Here is a 12,268-nt window from a genome sequence, read left to right on the forward strand (position 1 = left end):
TAAGCTTGTAGCAAGAAAAGAATACAATTGAAAATCATTTTTGTTATTTCTAATCAGTGACTGTTAAATTTAAAAACTAGTCTAGTGATACTTGAGATTTGTTAGTAGAAAATTAAGTTTAAAGTTGCTTAGCTAAATTGGGATATAATTCATGACAGAAAATTTTGCATTATGATTCTCTTTAAACTGGTAAATATTTCCCCGTGTGAAAACTTTATTTAGAGAAGCCATATGCAGAAAAATGAAATATTTAGCAGTAAACACCTCCATGGAAAAGCAAACAGTATTGTATTCAACTATTTTTTTATGTATTTAAAACTTGTTTTTTAAAATTTACTCTCATTCTAATATTCATTATGATTGCATTTGTCAAGCAGCTGAGTTCTGACTCTTGGGTGCCATACATGATGCAACCACTTGTGATGTAAACATTTAGACCATATCTATTTCCCAACTGCCATTCGTTTTTATAAATCAGTGTATCTATGCTGTTACTTAAAGCTCTTGTTAGCAAGATCATTTTCTTCATTTTTATCTGGAACCACACAACTTTGATTCCCCACACGAGAAATGTAATCATAATTTCAGTATTTTTTAATAAAGTCAGACTAGGGGAGGGATCCTGGGGAATTATCAACCAATGGAGCTGTATTGTCTCCAGTTCTCTCTGTCATACTGAATATGACACGTAGGCCAGTATAGTGAAACTGGATCCAAAATCGGGTGTCATTTGAGGCCAACTCTTGAAATCACTCTATAGTCACCACTCTGGAGAGCTTCAAATTGATTTTAAATTGATGTGATATTTTGGTACACATTGTTATTACCTAGAGTTTTTAAAGCACATGCTTTTTGAGAAACCTCAACTTTTTTAGTCATTCATCTGACAAATCATACTTTTACATAATTCTTATCCATGTCATGCAATATTTACATTGCCTAAAAAGGAATTGAATTTGCAATTAAAGGAGATTCTTAGTAGTTTATCTCTTGTTTGCTAGTCATAAACTCAGATTTCCTCACTTATTATCTCCTTCTATTTGGAAATGTTCATCACTATTTGGACACCTGCAAGTATATATTTCCTTATTAAAGACTTATTCATCAAATTAGTCCAAGTTTGTTTTGGTGGCAGCATTTTGTTGAGGTAGAAGAATTTTTCCAGGGCTTAGACTTGAAAATGGTTTGTACATTCTTACAATGTTTGTATTTTTATACTAAATAGTAGAGATGCAAATGACCTTATTGGAATTCCATCATTTGTGGCTTAAATGGTTTGTTACAGTATGCTTCTAATATAACTTGGGGCATCAAGATCCTTCTAATTAACTGTATTTTTATATTAAGAAACAATGAGTATAGAAGACTTGATTTATTCTTCCTTTCTACTGTGGCTACTGCAATGCAAAGCCCATACCTTCTACATCTCATTGTGATTATTACAATTGGGTGCAAAAGGAAATACAAATATATAAATGGAGAGAGATGTATACATGAACATCTGTGTCTGTGTGTAGATTTCATGCTAAAAACTGTAATGCCAATAGTGGGCCAAAACAGATTAAGAGTCTCAAGCCTCGCATAATTAAGAACTACTGGGGGAGAAAATCACCTGAAAATATAATTAAAGTGACAAATGCTCCAAATATAAGGTATGTGATAATATAAAAGTATGACAAACCATTTTCTAGAAAGGCTAAACATCTGACATTTTAAAGTTGTTCAGCATAAGCATCAGCACAGAGTTATCAGTCCTATTGTAGCCATCCTAATAGGCATTCTTTACAGCTGCAGTTTGCACTTCCTTATTAACAGCTAATTACATTGAACACGAACATCTTTTCACCTACCACCATTACAGTAGCCTCTTTGTTGAGGTGTCTGTTCTACCCATTTTCTAATTGGGATTCTTTTCTTACTATGAACTTCTGCTTTATTGACTATGCCAAAGCCTTTGATTGTGTGGATCACAACAAACTGGAAAATTCTTAAAGAGACATGAACACCAGACCACCTGACCTGCCTCTTGAGAAATCTGAATGCAGGTCAGGAAGCAACAGCTAGAACTGGACATGGAACAACAGACTGGTTCCAAATAGGAAAAGGAGTATATTCAGGCAGTATATTGTCAACCTGCTTATTTAACTTATATGCAGAGTACATCTTGAGAAACGCTGGGCTGGAAGAAGCACAACTGGAATCAAGATTGCCGGGAGAAATATCAATAAACTCAGATATGCAGATGACACCACCCTTATGGCAGAAAGTGAAGAACTGAAGAGGTTCTTGATGAAAGTGAGAGAGTGAAAAAGTTGGCTTAAAGTTCAACATTTAGAAAACTAAGATCATGGCATCTGGTCCCATCACTTCATGGCAAATACATGGGAAACAGTGGAAACAGTGACAGACTCTATTTTCTTGGGCTCCAAAAATCACTGAAGATGGTGATTGCAGCCATGAAATTAAAAGACGCTTGCTCAATGGAAGAAAAGTAATAACGAACCTAGACAGCATATTAAAAAGCAGAGACATTACTTTGCCAACAAAGGTCCATCTAGTCAAGGCTATGGTTTTTCCAGTAGTCATGTATGGATGTGAGAGTTGGACATAAAGAAAGTTGAGCACTGAAGAATTGATGCTTTTGAACTGTGGTGTTGGAGAAGATTCTTGAGAGCCCTTGGACTGCAAGGAGATCCAACCAGTCCATCCTAAAAGAGATCAGTCTTGAATATTCATTGGAAGGACTGATGTTGAAGCTGAAATTCCAATACTTTGGCCACTTGATGCGAAGAACTGACTCATCTGAAAAGACCCTGATGCTGGAAAAGATTGAAGGCAGGAGGAGAAGGGGACGACAGAGGATAAGATGACATCACTGACTCAATGGACGAGTTTGAGTAAACTCTGTGAGTTGGCTGTGGACAGGGAGGCCTTGGCGTGCTGCAGTCCATGGAGTTGCAAGGAGTCGGACACGACTGAGCAACTGAACTGAACTGATTGAATTTTGAAAGTTCTTTATATATTCTGGACACAAGTCCTTTACTGAATATATTTGCAAACATTTTCTGTCTGTGGTTTGTCTTTCCACTTAACAGGGTTCTCCTCAGAACAAAACATTTTTACTTTTTACAAGTTCAATTTATTCATATTTTTCAAAAAGGATTATATCTTGTCACTTGAAGAATTCTGGCCTAACTTTGGGAGATCGAAGTTCAGGGATTTTTTTTTTTTTGCTATAAACTTCCAATTGTTCCAACACTATTTCAGTTGTCCCGGCATAATTCCTCCTTACTCAAAAGTTAATTTGCCATAATGGTGTGAGTTTATTTTGGACTCCACATTTTGTTTCACTGCTGTATGTGTCTATCCCTCTGGCTTTTGCACACAGTTGGTATCAATACTATACTCTCCTGCTGGTGTAATAGCTGTCTGATTCCTTCATCTTCAAAATTGTACATGCTATTCTTGTTTCTCTGCCTCTTCAAATAAATTTTAGAAAGTCTATCTACAAAGAATTCTGGGATTTTGATAGAAATTGTATTAAACCCACAGATCATTTGAGGGACAGCTGACATCTTCACTATGTTGCCTCCCAATCCATGAATATGGTACATCTCTCCATTTATTTAGCTCTTCTTTCATTAGCATTTATAGTTTTCAGCAAACATATCTCATTTTCTTAAATTTATACTTAATACTGTATGTTTTTAGCAACTGTAAATGATGTCATTTATAACATATAAAAATAAAAATTTCATTGGCCTTGTATTATTCTGTGATCTTGCTAAACTCATTTATTAGTTCCAGGATGTTCTTGGAGAGTTCCTGCGGTTTTACATGAGACCATTAGGTTATCTGTATATCTGAGCTTTACTTCTTCCTTTCCAGGCTGTATACTTTTTATGCCCTTATCTTACTGCACCAGCTAAGTCATCAAGCACTGTATCAAACAGACATGTTAAGTGCATATCCTTGTCTTGTTTCCAAATTAATGTGTTTAGTATTTCATTACATACCATGCTAGATGCAAATTTTATACCTTTTTCATCATAAATTGGTGTTTAATTTTGTCAAATGCTTTTTTTGTATCAATATAATCACGTGGTTTTTATTTTCTTCTTAGTATGATAAGTTACGTTAACAAATTTTCAAACAGTAAAGCAAGAGCCTTGCATATCTGGAATAAACCCCACTTGGTTGTGTTAAAAACTCAAATGTCTTTTCATGGTGAATGGATTACCAGACTGTGATGCATCTATACAATGAAATATTACTTAAAAATAAAAACTATTGAGACATACAGCACTGATAAGAGTTAAAGGGCAACATATCCAGTGAAAGAAGCCAGCCTCAACATGTTACAAACTGTATGACTCCAAGGACAAAATATTTTTACAGTGAGAAAATTATAGCAACAGAGGAAACAAATCAGTGGGTAATAGCTATTAGTGATAGATGAGGGTGTAGCATGTAACTATTAACAAGTAGCAAGGAGTTCCTTTGAGACATACATTCTATATCCTGACTGTGGTGATGGTAACATAAATCTACATATGAAACACTACATAAAGAAAAGAAAAGGCAAGCATGTAAAAATTATGAGATCTGAATAAAATCTGTACCTGAGTTAACAGCAGTGCTGCAATGTTAATTTCTGGGTTTGACAACGTACTAAGGTTACATAAGATAGTAGGAAGAAGCTTACCGGTACACAGGAACTCTGTATTGTTTTTGCAATTTCTTGTGAGTTTTAAAGTATTCTAAAAGTAAGACATTATTTTAAAAATATAGTAAGAAATAAAAAAAAAAAAAAAAGAGGGACACGACCTCTGAAAGATGAGTCAAGGAAGGCTTTATTTCATACAGAGGGAACAAGTACCAAGTTTATGGAAGAAGGACGTGTAACAAGGCCATGGAATTATGGAAGAAGGACGTGTAACAAGGCCATGGAATTTAAGTGTAACTAAATGCAGAAATAAAGGGGAAGAGGAAAGTAGTTTACAGTTAAGAAAATCTGAATCATCCTTCTTGGTTCTGATATCATAAAGAACATCAAAGGTCATGTTTAAGGCATCAAATGGCAAATAAGCGAGTTTTAAAGAGAGTGAGGGTAAAAAGTTATTATTAGTGATGCTTTGTCACATTCTAATCATAGTGATAAACTGACTGAGGGAAGTGATGATGATATCTAGCTACTGATGTAGTCCAGGAGTCAGATAATGGTAGCTTGGTCTAGGGTGCTGGTGGCAAAAGAAATGGAGCATAATGTATACACTTGAGATGAATCATAGAGCATAAAAGAAATGGAACATGGCCATGATTTAAAAGACTGAAAATGTTCATTAGATTGGTGACATGGAGCTAAACTATTTCAAAGGAACGATGTGGGGTGAAGTGGGGAGTTGGGGATGCCAGACTGGAGCAATTTAAAAAATGAGAAAATAGACATGAGTTCAGAAAAGTGAGGAAATCTGGCAGTAAAAAAAAAAAAAAAAAAAAACAGAGAAATGGGTAGTAGCTGCAAGGGAATTGTGGAAAAGAAGGGAGATGTTTTAAAAAGTGGTAGAAAATCGAGCATATTTTAGTGTTAATAGGAAAAAAACTGGCTGAAATAAAAAGGAAAAACGTATACTGAAGAAAAGAAAATAGTTTAAGGACAAGTGTGAAGAAAAGAAATGAAGTTCTGGAGAAGTCAGGATGCTCTTGCAGCAGAAGGAAGGGTGGCAAATTCATGAAACTAAAGTATGGCTAAAGTTTAAAAAATGAGGAAGAGAGTGGTGGGAAACAGCTCAAAAAAAGAGTAGGGCTACTTTCTTCTACTCTAGGAGGAAAAGAGGTGAAGTTGCACACAAGAATATCTGATACAGTTTATGAACTCTCTTTTATCTGTGAAATAGTAAGAGAGCTATGATAGCTAACTAGGGCTACCTTAAAAAAGTACACAGAGGACTGAGTGTCTTAAAACAGCAGAAATTTATTTCATCACATTTCTAAAGGCCGGAAATCCAAGATCAGGGTGTCAGCAGAGCTGGTTTCTTCTGAGGAAACACTCCTTGGCTTGTAGATGGACATCTTCTCTTCGTCTTTCCATGGTGCTTCCTCTGTATGTCTGTGTCCTAATCTCTCCTTATAAAGATATCAATCATATTGAATTAAGGCTCAGCAATATGACTCAATTTTACTTCATGACCACTTTAAAGACTCAATCTCCAAATAAAGTCACATTCAGAGGCACCAGGGATAAGAACTTCAAATATTAAACTGGGGTGGGGTGGGGAGAGACACCATTCAGCCTTTAACAAGAGGTTACTTGCCAAGAATGAGAAGGGAGATAGAAGAAATTAGAAGTTCAAAGTGAGGAGGTTTGAAATAATTCTATAACAGTTTGAAATACTTCTCACATTGACTATAAATGAATTATCTTTATTGGGTAATTTCCTTTACATTCAATTTAATTAAAAATGAAATTCTGGCTTAATTATTCCATTAAAAAATTGTTTCACAAGTCAGAAAATCTGAATTCTAGTCCTTTCTCAGCCACCAAGCAATGTCCTTTGGATACATCTGGCTCTCATCTTTATCAAGGAACAGCCTATCACAGGTTAGACATACATCTTGGAATATATTAGAAAGAGGATTGATTTGGGAACCCCTGACATCCTAATCTTACTTCCTGCTCTGTCACAGAAGAGCTTCATTTCTCAGAACCTTACTTCTTCATCCTAAAATCAAGTACAACTAAATCTCTCTAATGTCCCTTCTAAACTCTACTATAGTTCTTTGAATATAAGTGACATTGCTTTGAGAATAAAGAAATTACAACATTAAAGGAAAAAAAATTCTTCAAAGCATGTGATTAAAATATTGTATACTTCTGGCATATTGAAACATTAATTCTCCATTTCAATGTTTTCTATATCTTCTTCTGTTCCCAAGTCAACATTATTCTCATGATTAAAGATGTTCTAAATATGCCTTTTTCTCACCTCTGTTGGCTTAAATACTAGGTGTTGAGTTGGAACAAGATACTACTTCTTTTGTTATATGTAATTATGTGCTGCTGCTGCTGCGGCTGCTAAGTCACTTCAGTCGTGTCTGACTCTGTGCGACCCCACAGACAGCAGCCCACCAGGCTCCGCGGTCCCTGGGATTCTCCAGGCAAGAACACTGGAGTGGGTTGCCATTTCCTTCTTCAATGCATGAAAGTGAAAAGTGAAAGTGAAGTCGCTCAGTCGTGTCTGACCCTTTGAGATCCATGGACTGCAGCCTACCAGGCTCCTCTGTCCATGGAATTTTCCAGGCAAGAGTACTGGAGTGGGGTGCCATTGCCTTCTCCGATGTAATTATCTACTTAACTTTAAATCATTAAATTCTGAAACAGCATCCCTCACACGTCTAAAATAATAGTTCTGCATTTTAAAAAGAGCTTAATGGTGGATCGTCAGAAACATATATGACTAAAGTAATAGAAAATACAAACAATGGCTTAATTATCAAGTTTATTTTTCTCATGTACTTAGTGCAGGAGCTGGCAATTACTCTTGTTGGTTCAGGTGTTCATCAATGCTATCAGGGACCCAGGGTCCCCATAATCTTTCTATGGAACCATTTTTAGCTTTAATATTTCATATTTAATTAATTTTCATACTTGCAATTTCACGCTTCTAAGATTTGAAGTCTATAAATTACTACACATTAACAATGTACTTAACAAATTAAAAATTTCTGGAGAGAAGGTGTTAAAATTTGAAAAAAAGTGAAACTAAAGGCTGACAGTTTTAAGGAGCACTAAACTATTTATTACGCAAAAACTGCTGAAGTATACAGTACTCTAGTGACTCACAGAAGGACATTAAAGGGAAGAAAGGTAGTGGAATAATGTGTGGGCACTATTTTCTTTAAAGGAAACAAATCTGAAATGGCTGATTATGTTGAAAATGGTCAATAAATTCATGGGCAAAAACAGTTTATCTTATGATAACAAATACTAGTTAATAGGAATTATCTTCATAAGGGAAGCGTTATTTCACATCTGCCCATTATCTGTGGCAGAACAAAATGAAAAAAAAATGCAAAATGAAAGAATTAGACTAGATGTGGAGAACAATTTGCTAACAGAATAACTCATAAAATTAAAATGCTGATATTGACAATAGTTTTCTTCCTTCAGACTTCTACTTAGTCAATTTTTCTATGATCTATTTGCCCTACTGAGCACAACAGCAAGCATACCAGAGTTTCTGTATTACACTGGCAAGTAATTAAAAATTAAGTGTATTTATATATATGTAGTATATAATTTATGCATGTAAATTATAAATTAATACTAAGAACATTTGCCCTGAATGAACTGCCTATTTTAAAAAATGATTAAGTGTTTGAACTTAAAAGTCTGAATAAAGTGCTTTAACTTTCAAGTTCTATTTTATTGCAAAACACACCAAATACTACTAACAGTAGTGTAATGATTGTTCATCATGAAAAGAGAAAAAAGAAAGAAATTCTAATTATTATTAAGGAGGTAATGAGATGTAAGAATTACAAAATTTTTGCTTCTACAAATAGTTTAGATTTTCTTATTTTTCCCTAAAGGAGAATAATTAAGCCACTGAAACTCCTTTCATCCCTATTATCTATGCTTTCTAAACAGCCCTTTAAATAATTTAGTGTTGAAAGCTGGATAAACATAACCGTCACAAGGGTTAAATTTGACTATCATAGCATACATGAACCTTAAACCATTTTATAGGTAAAAAAATCTCAATTATGTCCCACAGCAAAACAAAATTTCATAAAATGATAATGCTGAACTTTGGAGAATGATATACTTTAACCAAGATCTATCAGAATAACATTATAGAATATAAAGTAATAGCACACCAGAATGCAAAGCAAAATTCAACCTGACACTATAAAGAGAATGAAATAATTTACCTGCCTTTTACTTCTGTCAACTACATATGCTATGTATTTCCTACCACAAAAAAAGGAGTTTTCTAGAAATTAAGCTTTAAAACAATATATTCACTATTTGAATACAACAAAAAGAATCTAGAATTTTCATATGCAAGTTTAATAAATCATCAGTTTATTTAACAAGGTTATTTATATATCAGATTGTGGTTTAAGAGCAGTTATATATGTTTGATATGAAAAGAATGATGTTTGATCTGTAAGAATCTTGTTAAATCTCTTTTCCATGTTCTTTCTCCCTCTACCTGCTTAGCAGTAAATGCCATTTCTAGGTTTATGTAAATGCATTCTTTACAACTGCCTTCTTAACAGAAAATCAATATATAAATAGTACTGGGCATCTAGTAAATAAATCACAAACCAGTGAGCTCAATTTTGCAGTTGTGAAATGTAATGTGAAAGAGTTTTTAAAACCTTAAGACTGGGTGATCTGCAGTGTTTCCAACATGTCTTCAACTGCCTTGAGAGAGTATTTGGTTTCCTTCTTACTTCGACCTGCAAACTAATTTTAAAAAATGCAATTAGGCTTAATTACAGTGGCAGGTACAAAATCACAATCGTACTTTCAAATTGTTAATGAGAGTTAACATTATTTTATCACTAGCACAAAATCAAGTATGTTCTTTTTCTTCAGTAAAAAATAAACTTTGGGTTTTAAGAACATTTCATTAAGGATTCATCTTCAACTGAAGTATAAAATTTCCCTGTAAAATTGACCAGTTTAAATGTTTAAGTAGTATGATAATCTATAAAAATATATATTTGATTTTCAAACTATCCTACCTTTTCAGACCAAAAAACCTTTATGAAATAAAAAGCATAATTTAGAAACAAAATTTAGCTTCTATTTGTGTAGGAGTGTGGACCATTTCTACTTGTGTGACCTCTGGTCAAATGTTTATAATTTCAAATAAAGATAAAATATAAATGTAAAGTACTGTTATTTAATATTTTAAAGTAAGATTTCTCTAAAATTTTTTATAGTAGGTTTCAATTTTTTTAAAAATTTTCCAGTTTTATTAGTTGACTAGATAACATCACGTTTCTGAAAAGCTATCAAATAAAACTCTATGCTATATGTTGAAGTAATATAAACATGTTTTAAAGAATGCATTTCTAGTTTATTAAGTCATAATTTATTTTATAATACCAAATTGGGAATGGATTTTACAATGAGAACAAAGTGTAGGGCATTAAATACTATCTTTCAATATTCAAAAAAATTCATGACTTATTAAAATTCAATATAATACATAATCAGTGGGGAAAATACTGTTGAATACCCCATGCTGATTTCAAAATGAGTTTTCTAACTACACTGACAATTCCCATCATTTATTAGTTTGACTTAACACTACAGATTTACTAGATAAGCATGTTTCCTTGGAAAGGTAGGGGAAGATTTATTATATCTATATTACCTATTTTTCCTCTGGTTAAACTATTGATCAGCATTTTCTACTAGCAACATATAATATTTTCAAGTTAACATCCAAGCACTCAGTATACTTTCAAGTGACTGATCTTTCCTTCAGATACCAATGCTGTCTTAAGTACTTAGTACTTGATTTATGATGTGTTCCTTCTCTTTTGTAATTAACTTAATTTGGCAAACTTCATGTGACCTGTTGAGAAAGATTAAGTGATCAAGTACAGGTAACATCATAGAGGAAATAGGCTTCAGAAATTGCTAACCTGACTCTGACCTCCTTGACTGCAGTTTAACATGATCATTCTCCTAGTTCCTAAACCACTAGTGTCTGTAGTTGAATACTGATTTGACAGAGTGACTATTAATAAAGGAGATTTCTAGAGGAAATGCCAGGGAAAAACACTTCTCATAAGAATCAAGATCACTTTGCCTTTTATAAGACATTACTAATTTAAGGAATTCAAATGCTGAATATTCAGGTCATAATTAGAAACTATGGCAATACCACATTTAAAACTCTGCCCTTTCATAATTTTCCCTGGTGAGTAAAGGATGTGGAGTGTGCTTATTACTCCTATTACCCAGTTGATAGAGTCACTTTAGCAAGGACTTACCAAGAACAGAAAGCCTTTTCTTTTACCACTGCCTACCCAAAGTAAACAGGAATGGTCCTAATCAGATATTTAAAGGTCTAATTCTAAGAAAAAGCATTCTGGGGGAGGTACAAAATAGGACACTAATTTTTTAAATAGAAAATAAAAATGAAAAAATCATGTAGTGAAGTCATACCAAGTATTTTAACATACAGCACTTTTTTTGGTCTGCACTTAAATGTAATAAAAATAATAAACACAAATTTGTGATTTTTAAAATTAGATTATTTTAGAAAACCACCTACTAAGATTGTAAGATTGTCTATCAATGCTACTGACTAGTGCAATTCAGAATAAGCCAAACTGACTTACCTGTGTCAGAACAAATAAAAAGAAAGTTGGAAATATAAATCTATCACTTCAAATTTTACCTGACATGCAATTATTTTGTCTATTCTAGAATTATATGGCAATTTAACTGATTAAGCTGGGATCCTATTTTTCCCCCAAATCATGATTTAATTTTCTATTTCCCAAAAGGATAGTAACAGGATCACCTCAGTAATCATAAATAACACATGCACAGACAAATTTAACAGAGTACCAAAGAAGCATTTATCTGGAAAATTATTTTGAGTAGGTTAACATTAAAGTTTTTCATGAGCATTAATCAAACTTGCCTGCCTCTACTGAACATGCTAAACCAATTACCTAATTAAAGAACAAGTAGCAGCCATATTCTGTTTCATTAAGTAAAAACAAAGACAGAAAGGCGTTCTTAAGATCTCATTTTCTCTAATTTTTAAGTGCCTAGAAAAATATTACAATAAGGAATACTTATTATATACCTTATACTTGTTTATATGCCTAGACACATCATAAAGTTCTCAATTAGATCCCAGAGATTTATATTACTAAAATATCAATCTCTGAAAGTCATATTGTAGTTTTTCACATTAATCATAAATTTTGCATTTTTCTTTTTCATAGATTTTTAAGTAAACTCTTTTTTCATCATTTCCTGATGGGTCTTAAAGAAAACTCACCAGAAAGATCACTCAAATAATAAAAACTTATCAAATTCAAAGATCAGTGATTTCTCCATTGTGGTAACTAGGATAAGCTGGGCTAACATTCACAAATTCACAGAAATTGTGGAAAATAATATGGGTGAACAAATTAGTAAGATAAATAAAATGGAGCAGTGGATAGATGAATCTCCAAAACATGGTGAGTGAAAAAAGCCAGGAATGAAATACATAACCAATGA

At 33.3% G+C, this 12,268-nt stretch overlaps 1 protein-coding gene across 2 annotated transcripts in view; it reads right to left on the bottom strand.

Moving 5' to 3' along the window:
* Window positions 1-5,954: 5,954 nt before the first annotated feature.
* Window positions 5,955-12,268, bottom strand: part of EMC2 (ER membrane protein complex subunit 2) — a 49,018-nt gene continuing 42,704 nt past the window's right edge. For both annotated transcript variants that reach the window (XM_043880007.1, XM_043880008.1), the window contains exons 11-12: window positions 9,388-9,475; window positions 5,955-6,126 (exon numbers count right to left, since the gene is read on the bottom strand). In XM_043880007.1, coding sequence (XP_043735942.1) covers window positions 9,389-9,475 — 87 coding nt within the window. In that variant the 3' untranslated portion in view covers window positions 5,955-6,126; window position 9,388. The remainder of the gene's footprint in view (window positions 6,127-9,387; window positions 9,476-12,268) is intronic.

The sequence above is a fragment of the Cervus elaphus genome, chromosome 21 (assembly GCF_910594005.1).
Source record: "Cervus elaphus chromosome 21, mCerEla1.1, whole genome shotgun sequence".
In the NCBI taxonomy this organism is placed as follows: domain Eukaryota; kingdom Metazoa; phylum Chordata; class Mammalia; order Artiodactyla; family Cervidae; genus Cervus; species Cervus elaphus.